The sequence below is a fragment of the Leptinotarsa decemlineata genome, unplaced genomic scaffold (assembly GCF_025532065.1).
Source record: "Leptinotarsa decemlineata unplaced genomic scaffold, Ldec_3_MD MMD2_P_RNA_scaffold_4, whole genome shotgun sequence".
NCBI lineage: Eukaryota > Metazoa > Arthropoda > Insecta > Coleoptera > Chrysomelidae > Leptinotarsa > Leptinotarsa decemlineata.
In genome coordinates, this window is record NW_027412531.1 from 3,552,796 (window position 1) to 3,576,132 (window position 23,337).

Sequence of the window (23,337 nt, forward strand, 5' to 3'; positions counted from 1 at the left end):
AAGATTACGACATAATATCCCACGAGTTCAAAGTACATTATTTGGAAAGAAATAATATAAGTTGTGAGGGAGAGTTTTCAGGAATAATCAAGAGGCTGTGGCCAAATGCAGAGTATATCTACACAGATGGATCAAAAATATCAGAGAAAACAGGCTTCGCATTCTATCATTCAAATACAAAATATTTTGAAATGTATATACTTTCCAATGAAGCATCCATCTACATTGCAGAATTGAAAGCCATACTTTTGGCAATGCAATATATTCTGACACAAAACAGCATTCATTCAATAATCTATAATTTGGATAAAAGGACATTCCGCAATAAAAGGAAATGAGGTAGTAGATAGATTAGCAAAGCAAGCCACTGAAACAGGAGTCCATTCACATCTTTATTCCACACACCGATTTGAATCGAATTTACAAAAAAGATTTGAAACAATTCAATGAATCTCAGACAGGCAAAAACTTCAAACAACTCTTCCCAAAGATTATTGAAAATAGATGGTTTGAACAAGAGAGCGACAGAAAATACATAAATACAATAAACCATTTACGATCAAATCACGCTATCTGCCCAGCTTACAAATTCAAAATTGGATTAACAGATAATCCTCTATGCTCATGTGGACGTTATGGCGATCTCAATCACATCATGTTGGAGTGTTCGCACCACATCCACAGTATAAATACCCTTCACTCTGAATTAAAATTTCACAATATCTTTTTTCAAATAAACTTAAATTGTATGTTGACTTCAAACAACAGAAATATATACAAATTATTATACAATCATCTAATAAGATGCAAAATTAAAGTATGAATGATTGATTGTAAATATAGTTATAATACTACTAACAATATATTCAAATGTAAACAGAAATTGAATCATATTATGTACAAACGCATTGAAAAAATTTTTTTAAAAAATCTATATAAAATAATAAAAAGAAGGAAAACAAATATTAACAAAAAAAAAATAAGGGAAACAAAAATATAAAACAAATAAAGAAAAAACGTTTATTTAAAAAGAAAAAAGACAAAAAATGAAATAAAAATGCAAAAACGAAAAGAAAAGAAAAATATTAATACAAAAACAAACAGAAATGAAAATTCAAAAGCAAAAAATGAGGGGGGAAAAATCTATGTTTGAGCTACTATTCAATGTTACTTTCAAATAGTTTTTTATTTAAACAGTCTGGCTAATTGGTTTTCCCAAAGCCAAAAAATTTAAACCACACACCAGGACAGGAGGGCGGCCTGAATGCTAGAACTGTGACAGAGAGGAGTATTCAAGGCGAGACTGTCTGCTCACTTTCAGGATCTGTAGAGAGAAGAGACTGGAGTTCGGAAAACTAAAGTCAGACAATGTTTGGTAGGTATTGGTACCAGGGGGATGACGATTCATCCAGTAACTAAAGTATGACTGAGGCTTGAAAATTGTGAAATAGAACCTGAGATATTAGTGGACAACATCGTTGACGAATTCATATCCCTCTAGGGATTCACACTGTACATAAGAAACCAAATGTTGGAAATGGAGAAATTCTGCTTTTATGACAGCGCCAAGGTGGTAATATTGTAATGTCTCTCCCAACACTGAGTGAATGATTCAAGCTGAGATTGCTGGACCCGGTGGTTTGGGCACAGCTTTGATAGAGCCATCCAACGGCTCTGAAGTAGGAATTTTCATGGCCAGACCAATTCAGTAAGAATTATCAACCCTTATAACAACATGGTGACTCAAGATAAGGCAAATAATAGGCACCTGCTCACTGATCATGAAAATTGATAGAATTGAAGAAGAAGACCCCCTACAACATGCTCAACAACTTGCGAAGGAACTCATCGACTAGTAAAAGCCACCCGATTCGTAGAGGAATACAATGACAATGACATGTTTTTGATGGACCCAATTATTGGTCTAACAGACTTGGTTCAATACCCTATCGATACTGATAATGCCAAGCCTATTCGTCAACCACCAAAAAGATTGCCCTTCGCAAAGCAGGACGATGGATGAAGTCATCGTTGAAGACATGTTGTAGGAAGGGGTGATCAAAGAATCGACTAGCCCCTGGTCATCACTTGTGGTGTTGGTGACGATGAAATTCTGCATAGATTGCATTAGAGTCAATGATGTTACCAGAAAGGACAGTTAGCCCTTTCCCAGAATAGATGACGCCTTGAACATCTTGGCTGAATGCAGATGGTTCTCAACATTAGATCTAAAAAGCTGATAATGGCAGGTTGCCATTCGCCACCGAAAATTAATTAAATCTGTTCAAATTCATGCCGTTTAGATTATGCATTCTACCTAAAACATTTGAATACTTGATGGAGTTGATGCTAAGTGGACTTACCTGGAAAATATGTTGTGTACTCAAAAGGAGTTGAAATAATGGCCAACACCAAAGAGCAAGTTCGTCATAAGAAGTTTCCTTGGAATCTGTAGCTATTACCGGCTTTTCGTGTAAGACTTTGGAAAAATTGACATACTGCTGCATGGTTTGAACAAAGAGAACCCTCTTCGTTTGATTACAAGATCCCAGTAAGCATAAACGGTCCTAAAAAGTCTGACCAAGTACCCCTATTCTGGCATGTCTTAAAGAGGAGGGCTTGTTCATACTAGTAAACAGATGCTTCCCAATATGGAGTAGGAGCAATACTCCCTCAGGTGCAAGAAAGAGGTCATCAGCTATTTCAGTGTGTCCTTGGGAACATCCAAAAGAAATTACTACGTCAACGCGAAAAAGCTCCTCGTAGTGGTTAAAGCGGTGGATCACTACGATTCATTTTTTTATTGCCGTAAATTCTTGATTAGTTCAGACCACTCAACGATTCGAGGGCTCAACTTCAAAAGCCCAGAAGAACAAAGCAGGGAAGCTCGAAAAGTTACAAACTTACGATTTTGAAATTTGTCATCGAAAACGAAAGAGTCACGGAAACGCAGATAGCCACTCAAGGTCATGCCTTTTATCGGGACACAAATTTTGTAAACGACAGGAGGACAAGGATATTCAGTTACCAGGAGAAGAACCAGAAGTGACGGGGTAGCGGGCAGAGATCACTTTATGGGCAGCCTTTATAGGGAGATGAGGTCTCTTACTTCCCGCTGCTTGGGATTCCCTCTGACTCGGAGGGTAGCAACCTATAAGGGTCCTGGCTTCCAAGCCTGGCGAACAAGAAAAGGGCTACTGACTCCAATGGGACTCCATGTGCATTCAAGATGACATACTCACTCAGAAATGGGAAATCCTGAATGGAAGGACTCATAAATTCCGAATAATCCTTCCAAAGACGTGTATCGCGAATTCACTCAAACAGCTCCGCGATGTTCGCACTGGAGGACATTTCGGTGCTATTGGATCAGTTGTCGTCGAGACATAGAGTAGTGGTGCAAGTATTAAGCAGAGTTGGTTTACAAAACGCAGTGCTTGCTGAAAGGTCAATAAACAAGACAGCAAAGACATGGATGGATTGGAGCATGAGCGGTACTACTACTACAATTGTGACATATGTCAGAGATCGTAACAAAATCAGTGTTGCAACCATACAAATAATTAAAAGGCCAACTTAGATTGCAATTGAATAAGAATATCAGCAAGCACTGTGAACTGTGTTCTTTGATAAAGGGTCCAAAGACAAGGCTAAGGGGAAAGTTGAAGCAGTACCTCAAGAATCGCCCTTGACATTCTGGGACCACTTCCTGTGACCACAACCGGAAAGAAGTGCCTATGACACTAGATCTCCGAAAACCAAAGAGACTGGGATAAATTGGTTCCTCTCTTTTTGTTTGTATACCGCAGCTCTCAACTTGAAGCGACATGCTATAATACATCATTCATGTTGTTAACCGGTCGAGAACTTCTGAAAGACTTAATATGTGGCATTCCATCGATTTCAGAGTACGTAAATGACCTGAAGGACAGACTGGAAATCGTCCACAAATTTGCCACAAGATGTGGTGAGCTTCAAGTGGCTCTCCCAACCCCAACAGCGGAAAGGTTTGTGTCCCAAATTGCAGAGACCATGGCAAGGACAATATTTGGTAATCAAAAAAATAAACGATCAGGTGTACGGAAACCAATTGTCACCCAGAAGCAAGTCTAAGGTCGTCCATGTAAGCGACTAAGTCTTTATTACATGGATCGTGATGTTCCTACTTGAAATGTTGTTTGGGGCCAACAACTTCCAAGGAGGGAGTAGTGTTGTAAATTATCTCCTGGAAGAAATAATGCCGGCCGTCGACGGTCTTCACCAATCGACTACGACTTGGTCAAGATCGCGCTCAACTCCACTTGTGACTCGATTCTTCTAGATGCTGCGTCGTTTCGAGAATTATTCCACCAGATTCCAAAGACTTCTCCCGCTATATATTTAAACATCACCACGACACTGGGGAGACTAGTCGAATTCGGAAAGTGCAGTACGAAGTGAACTAATGAGTCAATAGACATTTGAGCATTTGTCTGAAGTTTAGTTAGAGTTTATGTTTCGTATTGTCAGTGTAGTGGTGAAAAAAAGTTGAGTTTGATTGAACAGTGTGATCAATTATTGTTAAACCTAGGGGGAAAACGTAACAATATAACTTGCTGAAAATGTACTTGAGTATGCTGTTTACAATCAATTGCTAATGCTAATCAAGATGGAGTAGTAGGAAGCCAAAAACTTTAGCAATTGTGCTAAACATTGTGAATGAAAATAAGGTTCTGTTTGATAATCAGTCAGGGTTTCGAAAAAAGTACTCTTGTGAATCGGCATTACAGAGGTCACTTAACTATTTGATGAACAAATTAGATAACAACAAGTTTGTAGTAGCGGTATTTTTAGATTTGAAGAGAGCTTTCGAAACAATTGACAGAAATATAATCCCCAGCAAAATGAAAATATACGGAACTGAGGGCAAAGTGTATGAATGGTTTTATAACTATCTTGAAGACGGAAAACAAAGAGTAAGAATCAATGGTACAATTTCAACGATAAAGGAGTACCCCAGGGAAGTATTTTGGGCCCCTTACTATTCATTATATATTTAAATGATATTAATGTACATGTCGACTGTGACAACCTGTTTGCAGACGATATCCTATTAGCTTGTAGTGATATAAGCCTGGATGCTGCTGTACAGAAAATGAATGTGATATTGCAAAAAGTTGACAAATATATAAAAATTAATAAATTGAAATTTAATGTGAGTAAAACTACTGCCATGATCCTCACTTCAAAATACAAATATAAAAAAATCAATATAAACCAGATAAATATTTCTATTAATGATGAAAATATAAAAGTGAATAATACTGTAAAATACTTAGGGTTTCAACTGGACTGCAATCTCACATTTCAAGAACATTTCCAATACATACATAAGAAAATTTCGAAATAACAATATTTTTACTCTAGAATTTCAAAGCATATGTCTTTAAACACAAAGATATTAGTCTATAAAACAATTATACAACCACACTTTGATTATTGTACTTCGATTTTATACTCTTTCAATTTGAACAAACAGGCACAACTACAAAATACAGGAACGAGAATTATATTGAGAGGAAACCGATATACTCCCATAATTACAATGTTAACAACCCTATGTTGGCTTTCGGTATCTCAGAGACTTTTATATCAGACAGTGATATTTGTGCATAAAATTGTTAATGATTTAACTGGAACATATCTTAAAAACTCAATTATGATATTCACAAATATTACACTAGACATAATCTTGTCATGCATATACATAGAACTCAAGAGCCTCTTAGGATGCAGGGTTTGGGTACGCCGGTCGGTAGGGTGACGAGAAAAGGAAAAAAGAAACACCAGTTAGCTACGATTTGTATTTCACAAGTAATGCTGGATGACAGTAATATGGCTTCTGATTTTGAGTATCTAAAATGAAATATGCGTCTCAGTACGGACATTTTGTTACAATGAGATCTGATACCTCTCACGGCCACATGGCCTAAAACATTATTCACTAAGCAAGTAACACTTTCAATAACAATCACCATACCTAAAATAAAATATGCGGGTGCAAGATCCCGTGGAATGCACAGTTCTTTGAAAACCCAAAGCAATCTTCTACCATTCGATACTCTGCGATTTCCGTACCACACTCTCTAGAAAAAATACGGCCCGTTTTCTTCAACACCTGAAAAAACTAACCTCACAACGAGAACGAATATTCAACAAGTGAAACGCGCGGCGCCCTCCATTTCCCTCCTACCTAACCTTGAACTTATAAGCTAATGGGAAAAGATCTTTAACAGTGCCCTATGTATCTTACTACCGTTGTGTGTGGCAGAAGTTCGCTAAGAGATGGCGCGGTGACGTAAAGTCGCTTTTAGTTGAATTAACCGAAAGAAGTATGGATCCGTTACAGAACTAATACCAAAATCAGTATGAACTCAGTATATGTCAAAGGTTTTGATACGTACAACAAATTGCCTCATTCAATTAAATCAGCTTCAACTTTAAAAAGGTTTAAAACTGATCTACTGCATCATATTTATAACAAATGTAACTTAAGGTATTACTAATAAGATCATAAGTCATGATTTTTAAAATATTAATCAATTATTTGTTAGTTACAATTTTGTTATTGTATATTAGGAATGTATCCTACTTACCAAATAATTGTTATTAATTTTTTTTTTTTCACCTTAGTGTGTCGGGCCCTATCCCCCGAAACCCCGATACATTCGGGAGGGAGCGCCAGCATTATCAACCAGTGACCACGCCCCACACCGTGGGGTAAGTGATCATTGGATCCGAGAATCATGTACCCTGAGCAAGCGCAGTGAGCCAAGAATGACAGCCTTCTGCATCTGTGCGGCTAAGATTTCTGCCTCAGTGCGGCAAGCCGGTATGATTTTAAGATTCGAGAATAGAGAGGACATCATTCCACCAAGGACTCCAATAATCAGAACAATCATCTTGATAGAGTGATCTGGATAGAGTCTGCGGAGTTCCAAGAGAAAATCTCGATATTTTATCCGTATTTCCTCCTCTTTTCGGACGATATTCGTGTCGACAGGAGCTGAAAACTCCACGACAAATATCGTTTTGCTCTGATGGTCGAGAAGGACCACATCAGGCTTATTAGATTGTATGAGCCTGAGGGTGGGGAACGAATAGTTCCAATAAATTCGGCACTTCTCGTTCCCCACAACTGATTCAATATCCCCCGGAGCGTAGGGCAACACCGGTATCTCGTCAATACCGTAAGAGTGCTGTAGATGGTAATATAGCACTCTTAGGGCCGCGTTATGTCGATGGATATAGTCCGAGACCGCATATGCTGGACATGCTGACAGCAACTGCTTTGTCTTGTGTCTCCGCAGAAGTAAGGTGATCTCTGCGGCTTTTATCTGAGCTTTTTGCTGAACGGGTTCCAACTCGGTGACAGAGTTGTAGTCACCTCGTTCAGAGTCGAAAACTATACTCATGGTCACGGACCATGCAGAGAAGGGGACCCGAACTCCTGACGACTTTACAGGCTGTATCCAGTACCATTCTGTCATGTAGACACTCCAAACTCAAAGTCCACGGCCTTCCTGTTGTCGGGGGAGGTACAACCGTGGAACGGACGATTTGGGATGCAAACTCCTATAGAGATGCATAATTTTTCGGGTCTTTACGTCTAGTTGATACAGCTCCTCCCGGGTCCACTTCACTACTTCAAATGAGTAGAGTAAGATTGGAACGGCAAGCCTATTTGTTGCAGCAACTTTGTTCTTCCTCGACAGTTCCGATGACCAGATCTGTCGAAGTTTGTGCTGATACTTGCCGCGGAGAGAGTTTTTCACTACAGTTACCTTTTGTGAGTGGCGTTGTTCCACCCCGAGGTAAGTATACGTCTCTCCGGCATCCAGATGGTGTAGGATGCTTCCATCTACGAGCTGCAATCCTCTCCGTAGTCCCCGCATCGTCCTCTTTTGAGATGGACCATTGCACATTTATCTATCCCGAATTTCATACCGATAGCATACGTGTACTCTTCCACCACCCTCAAGGTCTGATGGAGGTCCTTCTCTCCAAAGGCATAAAGTTCAAGATCATCCATATAAAACAAGTGGGTGACCTTGTGCCTCCGGTTTCCGGGGGTGCCACAGTTATACCCTCGAGTATTTCTTAGCGCAATGGATAATGGCAATAGTGAGATGCAGAAGAGAAGGGGACTGAGGGAATCACCCTGAAATACACCCCTTTTGAAAGTGACCCACCCTGTTTGGACTCTTGTTTGACCAGATGTTATAGTAAAGCGAGTTCGCCAAAGTGGTATCAGTTGTTTATTATTATATTATGTTACTTAGAAACTCCCCCACAGGAATACCCGCTACTCTTGTCGAAAATAATTTCAATACCTATTTTTTGGACACAAGAAAATCTTATTTACTTCATGACTACAGGTCCTGATGATAATTCCAAATGAATTTTATTTCCAGCGATTCAAATCCAACGTGAATCGCTACATTCGCACAGGCTAAGGCGCTCTCAGAGCGCCTTAACGAAAAGTTTAGGGTGGAATAGACCCACTCACTTTGGACTACCTACGTAGTATACTCTCATTGAAACTTCAACGTCGACAGTTTTCTTCAAAACTTTAATAGCATAGGTTACTTAGTTGTCCAATTTAACATATCAATATGAACACCTAAAAATTTGATTGTCGTGTAGCAGGTTTCTTTGCTTACCAAAAGTGGTGCTAGTTGGTGTCTTATGTAATTAATCAAAGGCCTTCAATGAATCCAAAAAAATTCAACGTGTCAGACCTTCCCTTTCCATAATTATTTGAAATGCATATAATGAATATCTCCTTTTTGAATTTCAGAGTGCCTTGAGGAAAATTTATAATTTTGTTACGACTAAAATAATGGAAGTCCACGTTTCTGGGAAGATGTTAGCTATTTGCTGTCATTGTTTTTCCAGGGTGAACCCAAAGGAAACCCTTAAACTATTTTTACCATATTTATGTGATAGAATTGAGGAACTACTGAGTGAAAATCCCAATATTCAGAATGAGGAACACGTCGATGACGAATTGCTGTACAATTTATTGATACTGTCAGAGGTAAGTATGTCAAAAATGTCACTGATATAGAAGGTAATCAAATTCAATTAGATGTTGGTTCAAAAAAAGACATGTTTGTACTTGAACATGTCGCACATTGTAACAGATTCAAGCCTGTACTTCCCAATATCACATACATATCAGCAATATTGAGCCTGCAGAAAAAATTACTCGAATTCTTCAGAAAAGACGAGGTTTTTCCTAGCAATGGTTGAATAATTCAAAATAGAAATCTGGATGACTCTCTAAAACTGATGTTCGGTCTTAGCGAAACAATATGGATAACTATAGAGCAATTAGTATTCTTTCAAGTATCTCTAAACTTTATGAAATTAACATAAAAGAACAATTGGAATCCTATTTCATAGCAAATTACTTATTATCGCCCTCACAACATGGTTTCACTAAGAAAAAAGCACTGATACGGCACTGTGTGAACATCAAAATCGAATAGTAAGTTCTCTAGACAAAAAGAAATGTGTTTTTGGATTATTTATTGACATTTCACGGGCTTTCGATTGTGTGAACAATAATCTTTTGCTCGACAAACTCTCAAGATATGGTGTAAGAGGAATACCCCTATCCTTATTAAACTCATACTTATATAAGAGAAGGCAAGTAGTCGAAGTTGGAAAAAGGCTAAGTACTGAAAGAAATATTGAGGATGGGGTACCACAGAAATCCATTCTAGGACCCTTCTTGTATTTAGCTTTTGCCAATGACTAGTCGGTGTACCTAAATAAGAACTCGGCCATTCACTGTACGTGTTATGCTGATGATAGTAATATACACACTTTGTGCTTCGATTTTATACTCTTTCAATTTGAACAAACAGGCACAACTACAAAAACTACAAAATAGAGGAATGAGAATTATATTGAGTAGAAACCGATATACTCCCATAATTACAATGTTAAGAACCCTAAATTGGCTTTCGGTATCCCAGAGACTTTTATACCAGACAATGATATTTGTGCATAAAATTGTTAATGATTTAACTGGAACATATCTTAAAAAATCTATTTGTTTTAATTATGATATTCAAAAATATTACACTAGACATAATCTTGATATACATTGAACTGATACCAAAATCAGTATGAACTCAGTATATGTCAAAGTTTTTTTTTATTTTTATATATATATATATATATATATATATATATATATATATATATATATATATATATATATATATATATATATATATATATGTGTGTGTGTGTGTCCCACATTTTATGTGACAGGCAATATCTGGTTTATTGAAAGAGATACACAAAAATGTTTCATACAAAAGTTTTAGGAGTTCATGAGAGCTATATTTTGATATAATTTTTAAATATACAGGGTGTTTGGTGTAGATGCTACAGACCAAAATTCCATTTTTTAAAATAGAACGCCCTGTACATCATTACATATTCAGATGCTACGTTAAATTCTGATATCATTTCATGTTTGGTTTTTGAAATTCGGTTACGGCGTTGTTGAGTTATTGCTTAAAATGTAAAGTCTTGAGAACGACTATTATTTTTAAAAATATCTTATACAATTATTCTCTCTGCATCAGATCACATGAAAATTAGTCAAAATTTTGGGTGTTCGAAGTAATGGTTTCAATTTTGAGTTATGGAATTCAGTCAGGAATCATTTTGAATATGAAACAATTGCGAAATTGAAAGAGGTGTATTCGAAAACAAATCTTTAATTAATAACAATGTAAATAATATAACTTGATAAATCATTTCATAAGAATGGTAGGTACCTAGAAATAAGGCATAAAAATTGTTCAAAGTGATGCCCATTAGATATTATACAGGCTTCGAAACGTCGAATCACTTCTCTCGTACAAGTCGCTCTTATAATATCAGGCTTAATATCACTGCACGCTAGTCGAATTTTCATTTTGAGATCATCCACATTCAAAGGGGGAGTAGTGAAAACAATATCTTTTAAATAACCCCATAGGAAAAAATCAAGCGGTGATAAATCTGGGGAACGAGCCGGCCACCGAATTGGACCCTTATTACCAATCCATCTATTTGGGTACGTTCTATCCAGATATTCAGTAACAACCTGTGAATTGTGAGGAGGAGCACCATCTTGTTGCCACCAAATTCCTTGTCGTTCTGCTATGGGAATATCTTCCATCAACTGGATCAAATCATTTTCCAGAAAATGTAAATATCGCAATCCATTGAGATTTTCATTGAAAAAGTAAGGTCCTATGATGCGGCCATTGAACAATCCACACCATACATTAATACCCCAAGTAGTTTGAAAATTACTTTCGCGGACCCAGTGGGGATTTTCTTGAGACTAATAGTGACTGTTATGTCGATTCATAACTCCATTATTGTGGAATCGCGATTCATCGCTCCACAAAATTTGACTGAATATGTTAGGACTTTCATGTAATATTACCTGAATACAAGCAATGAATTCAAGTCGTCGTTCAAAGTCCGTGGGTTTCAAATCTTGTACCAACTGAATTTTGAATGGGTGGTATTTATTTTCTTTCAGAATTCTCTGTACATTAGATTTACTCACACCGACTTCTTCTGCAAGAGTACGGATAGAAACATGTGGATGAATAATAATATAAGCCAACACATTGATCTCTAAATCTTCAGTTCTAACAGATCTCGTATGATGACGATGCTTTATAGTAGAAGGAAATGACCCAGTTCGCAATTTTTCTACAACTCTCGAAAAAGTCATTCGTGACGGAATGGGTCTGTCTGGAAAACGTTCTTGGTATAGACGTTGTGCTTGACGGCAGTTTTTCTGACATTCCCCAAAAATTAATAACATATCAATGCAATCACTTGGACTAAACGCGAAAGGCATACTGGAGTTTTCGCACAAAGAACACGGTTACTGTTTTGCAAAGAATCACTGAATCGAACTGACAAGTAGATACAATTCAACAACATTTGTTACTATGGCATCAACAAGCATAAGCTACTTGATGAAATTGTGCAATATAAAGCAATTCACCCTCAAGTTAGTCACATTCTCAAGAATTTCAATATTATATTCAACTGATATCGATATCGTATCGTAGAGGTGAGAATAATGGTTTGTATTCAGTAGTAGTCTAGTTCAATTTAATAAAAGATATAGACTGGATTCTTGTACGAGTAAATAAGTTTTTTTGAAACTTTATATTTAAGGAAAAGTGCAATAACTCAACAATGCCGTAACCGAATTTCAAAAACCAAACATGAAATGATATCAGAATTTAACGTTGCATCTGAATATGTAATGATATACAGGGCGTTCTATTTCAAAAAATGGAATTTTGGTCTGTAGCACCTACACCAAACACCCTGTATATTTAAAAATTATATCAAAATATAGCTCTCATGAACTCCTAAAACTTTTGTATGAAACATTTTTGTGTATCTCCTTCAACAAACCAGATATTGCCTGTCACATAAAATATGGGACACCCGGTATATATATATATATATATATATATATATATATATATATATATATATATATATATATATCACACTAGATATTGTATTGTCTATATTTCATCAATTTTAGTCAATCTATTTTATATACAAATTTTTTTTTGACTAGTCCGATAAGTTACATATTCTGTAGTTTTCACCACACAATGTGTATTCTTTTGTGATGAATAAAATGATTCTGACTCTGATACGTACAACAAATTGCCTCATTCAATTGAATCAGCTTCAACTTTAAAAAGGTTTCAAACTGATCTTCTGCATCATATTTATAAGAAATGTAACTGAAGGTATGAGTTTTAGAATATCAATCAATTATTTGTTAGTTATAATTTTGTTATTATATATTAGGAATGTATCCTATTCACCAAATGAATATTAATATTATTATTAAACTAATCCATCAGATGTCATTATTTCTTTCTTGAATTTATTGTATTAATTTTTTTTTAGTTAGTAGATGGACGTTCTGAACTCTTGCATTACATGGATCGACTGACAAATATTTTGGATAAAACCCTCCATATGACGTGTCAGATGGCCAGTCAAATAGCATCTAGGATGTTAGAATTGATGATGTCATCTTTAACAAACCTGCTCCCTTCAGAAATGAAAAGTTGTGAGACAGACTATGGAACTCCTGTGAAAGATTTTCTATCAGTCAGGTATTTGACTTATTATTGTTTCTTTTTGTCGTGGAAAAGTAGTGTTGTTGTGAATCATTATTTTAATCAACTGAGGTATAAGCAAAATCTAGATCATTCATTGGGAAGTTTCTGAATTTGAATGTTGATAGATAGGTAGATGTTTATTTTCCAGCAAGTAGTTACATCCAATAAGAAAATATTAATACTCAGGTGACTATTTCTCAAAGGAATGAGTAGTTTTTGTTTGAAGGACCAAATGTTAGGCTTATAGGGTCTTCTTATTCACTGTTATTGAATATGAAAAAGTGATGGCTTTTACTTTTACAAAAATATGTATAAATAATTTCAAAACTACAAAAGATTTGAAAATTCATTCTTAAAAAATTCACCAATCTCACTCGACAGTGTTATCTTCTTCTGTTCTCAACTGTGCTCTGAATCCGAATGCTGAATCAAATTCTGGTTCAAGTTATCCCTTTTGTGCCGTCTTCAATAATGGGGAATGTTCCTCAATTTGGGTTTTTTCAGCAAATGCAAGTTTGAACAAAATAAAGTTGAGTTTAATTCATGAGTTTTTCAAATTCACTTCGAAAAGTATTCAAATTGATGTTTCAAATGTTGGGTTTTAATTTTTGAAGGGATTTGTTTCTAATTCACATATTGGCAACATCGTCTATATCAAGTTGAAATAATTTATACGTACCTATATATTCTACTTTAAAAAAGGAAAATTATCTTTATAAATCAATAATTAAGGCAAAATATAAATTATAGTTCAATACCACCTCCACAAGCCACATAAACAAAAGTTGTTTTGTTATTTATTTATATAGAGGAAGATAGGTTAGGTGCACAAAATGTCGTATGTCACAGAATGTCTCGGAACATAAGTAAACAGAACAGCACACCTCTGAAATATGTCATCTTTGTTTGTCTCATACAGATAACAGATTCATTGTCCTTTATTAGCTTTAACCGATGTTGCCAAATGGTGAAATAGAAACGAATCCCTTTAAATGTTGAATGAATTATTTCATTTCTCTTTTTTAAGTATTTAAATTAAAAAAAAAAAAGGTTGAAATGATAAGTTTAAAATGCGTTGTTTTAGAGCTCTTTTATGGAAACTACTTGATTATCGTTAGGAGGAACATTTCCCATCATAATATACAATAATATATAATAATATATTTATTTCAAATAGGCATCCTAATATACAAAAACATTTTAAAATTGGATAGACAAAGTCACAGTCCAACTTCATTACACTAAAATATGTATGCTCGGAATTATCCAAGCATTCAATAAATAGAAAAAATAACAATGTAAATTACAAATACTAGGCATACAGGGTGGCCCACCACATCCGCCTCGGTATTTCTACGACAAAAGAAGAGAGCTAGGGAAAAACTTTTAGCACAGTCATATGTGGGTCCATGAGAAGCATATTCCATATTCCGGCATATTCCGGTATTGGACCATTCGCTGGTCCAATACCGTAATATTCATGATCGCCTTTTGAAGATATAATTAAGGGGGTGAACACCCGTTCCAGGAAGTGTAGTACTCCGTACAATCCAAAAATTTGGCTAAGTACCGCATAGCAGAATTTGTTCTTGATCATTTATTTTGCTTTCCGTAACTTCCACGGGCCAATATCTTCATTTAGTAATCATCAACGGGGAATATTATTTAAATGTTTTCTGTCATTTGTATTAGTTATGTAAGTTTTGCGTAATGTCTTCAGGGGACCGTGTTAGGAATCACACGTTAAAAGGTAAGACCTCGTTAGTCCTTAGCTCGCACAAGTTTCTCAACTTCTGAGAGTTGTCGTTCGTATGGGGGCGGCAGCTGATTAACGGAAAAACAGATTTTAAACAGATTTTTAAACATACTGGACGAAGACCTAGGTTACAATACAGATCTCATCCACTCCTCTTCTTCCCTCTCATGAGAGTTTTCTAAGTGCACGAAACCCCCCCAACCATTTTAAATCTTGTTTTATTCATTATATATTTATAGATAAGCCAGTATATAATATATTTCTATTAAATTGATACCGTAGTCTTCCTAATTGTTACATGCCAAAGTTCATTATCAATTGGTTACTTTTTTTTAGAGTAGATCTTATAGATTCAATTTCTCTAATTTCTTTATTTTGAGTCAGGGTTAAATATTTGAATCTATTGGCGCCCGTTAAAGTGACACCTAGTATTTCAGGAACTCACCCCTCTCTCCCTGTTCAGGCTAGTTGTGAGCATAACCCTTTACTTCACCTTGTTTACGTAACCATTTGGTATAGTTGTTTTTTTTTGTACAGTTCAAAGCTGATAAATTACGTAACAATACTCACTAAGAATTTACCTTTTATGAAACATGATAAGTTTGTAAAGGATTATTTTGAATTTTTGGTATGTTGATAAGTGGGGGTGTTGGAAATTGTATCAACACCAAAATAATCATTTAGATACTAGTAGTGCCATCTAGTATTTAGAAGGTGGATAACTTCAAAAATAATGTAGTTTCCTTCATAAATTCATTGTACAAATGTGTAAATATGTTTTAAATAAAATTAGTAGTTGCTGAAACCTCAGAAGAGAGAGTTTTATTACAACATACTTATGAGTAGTTTCTTCATCTTAAAAATGGAACACCCTGTATTACAGTGAGAAGCAAAAAAGCATTTTTGAAGTCATTCTATCGAAAAATTAAGAATTTTAAATAGTTCATTATTTTAATAAATGCTCAAAATGGTGTCCATTATTCTCGATGCATGGGCGAAGTCTTTCTTGAAATGAGTGCTGAACTCTGGGTAACATACTTTGCGATATGAAACAAAACGCTAGTCTTATTCGTACTTTCATATCCTGAGGTGTCGTTGGCGGTGTATCGTGAACAGTACTTTTGATATATCCCTATAAAAAGTAGTCGGGACTTCTAAGGTCCGGAGACTTGATTGGCCAGTTCTGTGGACCTCCTCGTCCTATCCATCTATTTGGTATTGTCGATCTAACTCGTTTCTAACACGTCTATCAAAGTGTGCAGTAGTGCCATCTAGCTGCATCCACATTCGTTGACGAATATTAAGAGGTATACTTTCCAACAGAATAGGTAAATTATCCCTAATAAATCCAAGAAACATGACGCCGTTTAAATGACCATCAAAAAAGTAAGGACCTACTACTTGCGTTCCAATTATTTCACCCCACACATTAACAGACCATCTGTGCTGGTGATCAAGGGTTTTGAAAATATTAGTGTTTTCGTCACTGTAGTAGTGAAAGTTATGTCTGTTACCTAATCCGTTGTTATGAAAAGTTGACTCATCGGAAAAAAGCACATAATCAAAAAAAAATTCTTCATCACCAAACTTTTCTAAAACCCATAAACAAAAATTCAGTCGTCGATCATAATCTTCTTCAAAAAGCTGTTGATGTAGTTGAATGCGATACGGGTGGAATTTGTAATTTTTAATTATTCTTTGGATACCTCTGTCTGCTTATTCCAGTTGTTTCACATATTTTTCGTTGACTTGTGTGAGGGTGTTCAATTAGAGATAACGTCACTAAATATTCATTTTCCTCAATTCCAGTAACCTGTTTTGCCGTTCTTACACTGCCTGTTCTTGGGAAAAGCTGCAACAACTTTTCCAATGAACGCTTGTTAGGATGACTCCTGTTAGGATACCTTTGGGCATATACTCTTGGCGCTAATAAACCGTTTTCTTCACACTCACCGATTATAAAAATCATATCAATTCGTTCTTCCTGTGGATAAGTTCTCATTTTACAGTATTTCAAAATGACAATAATTTTAAACTAGTAAAAACAATGATAATGGTTTGATCAACAAGTTGTGTCACCGTCAAATAATTTTTGTTTCATAATAATTATTAACGTCATCTAGGCCAGAGCCTACTATTATTGAAAAAATAGTAGAATAGCTTTTATAGGAAAACGTAAATGTATGTTTTTATTGACTCCATATTGTAATTTTGGTATTTATTTCACTATGAAGTCTAATATATTAGCTAAGAAATTTTGCCTCAATAATTAAGACACATGCATCTTCTTATTTTGAAGAATGCTTTTTAATATTTCAGAAATGGCAATAAATTTGACTTTTTACATTTGCCTGCATTTTACTTTAGATACACCTCATTTTCAGAAATTTAAACTTGTGCTTTCAGCAAATCTACGTATTCTTTAATAAAAAGGTTTTCAAAACGCTTTTTAAGCTTTTCATCACAATACAGCGTATTTTATTTTAAAGATTAAAAAATTACTCGTAAGTAAAATATAAAAACGCATTTTGCGTAAAAAGCAGAAGAGATAGGTATAGGAAACCCTAATATAGTTTTGAAGGAAATCTACTTCTGCGTCAAATTACGCCACTAAATACGGGGTGTTCCATTCAACTTTAAGAAGTTATTTAATTAAATGTGTGTCCAAGTTTTGAGGCAATTTTTTTCGCCACTCTGAATAATATTGCATTGAAAGTTTCATGTGGTAGTTAACTTAAACCTTTGAGCTAAGCAGTACATTCAATCACGAGCAGCTCGTTACACGTTACAGGGTGAAAACAATTTTTAAATTTCTCAAAATTTCTCAGAAACGGTCAGTTTCAAATATGGGAAATATAATAGTAATTCACCCTTATTTTGTCTATAGTATCTAAAAATATAAAAAATATATAGGTTGTTCCATAAGAAAAAATATAAATTTGGTATGTATTTTTTTTGAAAGTCAACTGGGAGCCACTGTTTTTGGTTTGATATATTTTATATTTTGTTTTTATGCGTTTCAAAATAATTTTGGAATAAGCTTTTAATGGATTTAATGGATTATTATAATATCAACGTTAATGTGGATGTTGTGTATTCAAATGACTAGTAACTCCTTTTTTGAATGTCATAATGATTTACTTTGTTTTACCTCAAACGGGAGGTTATTGTAGTCCAATAGTGAGTTATTAGATGATGTAAAATTTTCCACAGGACCATCTGTGAATAGATCAAACATCAACAAAGGCCTCTGGACGAGGCCTTAAAATGGCTAGATTCAAAACCTTTTATAACTACTTATTAGTTATGCTTTCAGTGCTGCCAACTCTGATTTAAAGTGTAATAGTTGTGAATTAGTTCTCTTCATGTATAGCGGCTCCTTAACGAGAAGCGAATCTCTTGTTTGTAAATCAGATTTCAATTGATTGATTTCAGAGAATGGGCTAAAGCACAAAAAGTAAAAGATCTCAAAGTATCATGGTACATTCCAGGAAAAAAAGAAGTTGGAGCTGTACAGCAGTTACTCAACAAGTACTTAGTACCTGAATTAGATAAACTGGAGAAATATTCAAGTGGTGAAATGAATTTGAGCAGGCAAAACTTGAAGCAGTCGTTGAAAATAATCATTTCAATATTAACATGCCAGTCCCTGTTGCCAATGTGGGAAGAGCCAGTTGTTCAACTGTAAGTAGTGATATCAATAAGGTTTTTTTTTCTGATTGATTCAGCCGTTACTTGATGAAGATCCATAGTAATTTCTTAAACTACACCTCACGATTTGATCTCCACAAACTTTATTTGAAAGTAGAAGTAGAAGCAAACAACTCAATCAATTTCTTGGACTTAACAATCAGTAGAATTAACAACAAACATGATTTTTCAATTTATCACAAACCGTCCTATACGGATATTACTATAAATTACGATTCTACCCATCCATATCAACACAAAGTAGCAGCTTATAATAGCATTAATCACAGATTAGTCAATGTTCCTCTTTCAATAGATAATTTTGATAAAGCAAGTTTTAAGCCGAATTAATAAATAAAATACTTTCCAAAAAAGCCTACGCAAAAGCGAATAGAGACGTTTTTCCAATTCATAAGTTAGATAATCAAAATTATAGAGCTTTGACGTACTTTGGACAAACAACGGAAAAAGTGGCTTCATTTTTGAGGAAACGAGATATTAAAATTGCATATAGAACAAGTAATACATTGGAAAAGTCGGTTAAAAATAATAAAGACAAAACATCCAAATTCGAGAAATCAGGAGTATATAAATTGAAGTGTGAAACGTGCCCTAAGGAATATATAGGTCGAATCCAGGAACATCATATGAGCTATGTAAAAAAAAAACAAGTTTAACATATTCAAATCTTCATTTAGAAGAAAATCATATCTTAACGAAGAGTTCGAAATTTCACACATAGAAAATGAAGGTTTGACACTGAGTAATTTGAAAGCAATGGAAATTAATAAACTTAAAAGTTCAAACATTCTAATGAATGGCCAACTGAATTTGAATAGATCACCATTATTGAACTCGTTTTCTTAAAAAATCATGATGTAGAAGTGATGTAATATACTTCAGGTAATCATAATTGAAGAGGTACCTCAAGTACCTGAGGTGCATCAGGTACCTCAGGTAAGAATTGTAGAGATTGAGGTAATTTGATGGAGGTAATCCCAATGGGCTTGTTTCATGATTTTTGATTTATAGTTCACTTGATAGAAATTTCAAATTGAAAAACAGTGCACTTTGTTTCAGCTCTCTAAGGACCGTAGTTCTCCCGTGATTAATTATTAAAAATTGAATGTGGTAGGGCGGTGACGTCACGGCCCTATTCCCGCTTCTTGTTTGATTGACCAATAGGAACAATAAAAACAATCAACATTGCCAAATCGTAAAATTTACGAAGCCTATAATTATCAATTTAATTATGGAAGTGTATATGAACCCGTTAACGTTGAAATAAGTTCTATTCTAAAATCAGTACACAAAGTCGAAAGATCACAAAATATTTACCCAAACTATGATTTTATGCATTATTAAATAATATACAGTTATGAAAATCAAAAAATATAGCAAACTGGATTAAAGAATCATTTCAAATATTCAATTTATTCTACAATCCTCAATCTGTACAACTACAATTCATTATAAAAAAAAGAGTCCTACATACATACCTCTGCTACTAAATTCAAAGATTCTAGGCTCACTTGAGTAATATTTCACCCATTTTTTTTCTCATCATTTTATCTTTTGGGAACCTAAATTCATTATATGAAATAACTCACTTATAAACCAATGCGCTTTCTGTTTTCTTGTGCATTTCCGCACAATTAAAATCAGCACAAGAATGCACCATATTAATATTCAAATATATCTCTAAAACACTTTCAAGACCGAATAAACCAATAAATTGTTATATGGGTACTCCATTTTCCTGAGAAAATGAACGATCTATTAAAATTTCCTGTAATTATTCATTCATTTTTGTTAGGAATGAAGCCAGCAATCAAATAAATATACAATGATAAGATCGCTCGAATCCACGAATTAAGCATAAAAATGGACAATAATATTTGCCTTGATAACTGATATAGTTCAAGTTACATCTAAATATGATTCTGAATAGAATTAAACGAGCTGTATTTTCAAATGATTTTCGAATTTTCATGAACCCTAATAAAATAAATCAATTATGCATTCATGCCACCCACCAAAAATAAGAAATTCGACGTTACTGATATATTAGCCATATTGTCATTCAGTCAGCCAGCGCCCTCTGTAGTGTATGCGACAATGTACTCTCTCTATTGTCAATGGTTTCCACACATAACTTCGTATTTTTGTTAAAATAATGTCAAAATGAATGTTGAGCCTAGTTTTGTTAAAGCTGACTCCGAAAACTTACCAAGAATCAATTTTGAAGTGATTGATGAATTTTACTTGAAAATTTTTCAATACTTTGGTACCCAAATCAAGGATGAAAAATTGAAACGATATGTGGTATATTTAGTAGGTCCCATTCATTTATATGACATTCATTTCAGACTTTGTATTTTATCGAAGGATGGAAAGTTTTGATTTAAATTTTATTTCAGCTCGGCCAAGTTAGTAATGGTAAAATTCAATCGAAAATAAATCTGAAAAAATATTTTTCGAAATGTAAACTAATGACACGGAATATGCAGCAAAATAGGCACCCGCCGAGACCTACTTTTCACAAAAAAAACGTTCTTTAATTATATAATTGTAACAGTTGTTTTCACACCGAGTTGACAATAATAACAACAAAAATGGCGTCTGTCAAATTGGATCGTCATATCTGTGATTGGATATTATAAACTAATACACTTGGCAACTCCGCTCTAGACAAGATCAATTTTATTAGTCAACAGACACGCGGCCAATTTAAATTCTTGCTTTTCGAATTGTTTTTTTTTTCTGCAAATATAAAGAGATCATAGCACCGATTAGGCTTGATAAGTATAATATACCCCTAACTCAATCAGTCTATAAGCAAACCAGTATCATTTTCCATAGCATAAAACAAGCGCCTAGTAGTTACCTGTGGTATATAAATATTAGTGCAAGAAGCAACTTGTAGTATTGAAAACACTGTTGAAGAAGCTACTGTGTTAGCGAAACATGTCCTTATATATTTTTCAAATAAAATTTGTTGAGATCCAATCGTGAGGTGTAGTTTATGAAATCAATAAGGCCAACGGGGTTCAAGAAAGAAGTAATTTTTAATAATCTTTTATTCTGAAGAAAAGGCGAATTATCGAGTTCAGATTTTCAATTTTTTTTACATTTTTGTTGTTTCTAGGGTTGATAGCGTTCTGGATCCTTGGAACTTCAATTTAAAAGTGAGCAATAGCGATACAGTAACAATGCCTGATGGAAAAAATGTTAGGAAAGTTATTGCCGATATATTACACAAGTTGCAATATTACTTATTAGATCATGACGAAGGCGATACACAGAGCATTAAAATCATTATTGATGTAAGTAGATATTTCATTTATGTAACCATATGGACAGGATTAAAGGCTGTTAAGATACTGAAATTACTCGAATTTAAGTTTGTGTGTAAGAAATCTCATCATTACAGTACGTACACAAATAATTGTATACAGGGTGTTTATTAAAAATGCAGCAAAACTTTAGGTATACTATTCTAAGGATATTCAGTCCTATGATGATTTTTGATAGGGTGCTTTGTTTCGAAGATAAGGTGCGAAAAAGAATTTCGACAATAACGATTTTGGTAATTTTAAAATTATTAACGTTGCCGAAATAAAAGTATAGCGTACTACACTGGACCTACTAAGTAATAAAAAATCTAACAATTCCGTTGGTACCCATCAACAACATTCCGATTACTACAAACGGCTGCAGACATTCAATTTGCTGGGTGTAACGCAATGAGAAACGATCCTGGTGTTTTGGAAAGTTTTTTGGGAGAGTTTGGGAGTAGATTAGGAGAAGATTAGATTCTTGCATCCGAGCGGGGGTAGTCATTTCCAACAGTTCTTGTAGATTGAGAAACATGTAAGTTTTGGTAATAAATTGTTATTGTCGAAATTCTGACTGTATAAGTCTAAAGCTGTATAAAAATCTTCATAACAAAATTAACATATTAAAATAATGAATGTATCAGAAGGAATATTTAATTCATTTACATATTGATTTGAACAAACTGGTTGTGACACTCTTTTCAGATTTTTCAAAAGCGTTTGACACAATATATTCAGACGTAACACTAGGAGTTCTTCAAGGTTCTGTACTAGGACCTCTGCTATTCCTCAACTTCATAAATGGTCTGTCTGATTTTGTTCTGAATACTACATAACTATGTTTGCAGATGACACTGCAATTACTGTGTCCGAAAATAACCAAGAAGAATTATTAGAAAAAATTATTAGTGTAGTAAACAAATTCAGTGCTTGATATTAAAGCAACCAATTAATTCTGAATAAATTGAAATCTACTTCAATGAAATCATTCATTAGGAGATACTTCAGTAGTGAATTATGCGTAGTTAATGATATTGTCAACTAACGCAGTTGTGTTTTTGGTATCTGCTTTGGCGAAAGTATAACCTGGCGTTGTCACACTCAAAAAGTCTGCAACAAACTTGGTTCTGTCTATCATTCAATCAAACATTTGAGAAACTCTCTAGATAAATATTTATAGTTGAATGTCTACTTTTCTGTGACTTACTCTCACATCAGGTTCAATATCATGTCTAAAGCAAATGGAACTTCAAACGTTCAAGCCAGTCTCGAATATACCTACACAGTAGGTTTAATGGACTGACGCCTATCAGAAAACAACTAC

General features: G+C 34.6%; 1 protein-coding gene across 1 annotated transcript in view; it reads left to right on the plus strand.

Annotated features, from left to right (window-relative positions):
* The window catches only part of LOC111506471 (proteasome activator complex subunit 4), a 98,907-nt gene that overhangs the window by 30,467 nt on the left and 45,103 nt on the right, over window positions 1-23,337 (plus strand). The window contains exons 8-11 of the mRNA XM_074186687.1: window positions 8,840-9,079; window positions 13,012-13,223; window positions 18,421-18,669; window positions 21,824-22,001. Coding sequence (XP_074042788.1) covers window positions 8,840-9,079; window positions 13,012-13,223; window positions 18,421-18,669; window positions 21,824-22,001 — 879 coding nt within the window. The remainder of the gene's footprint in view (window positions 1-8,839; window positions 9,080-13,011; window positions 13,224-18,420; window positions 18,670-21,823; window positions 22,002-23,337) is intronic.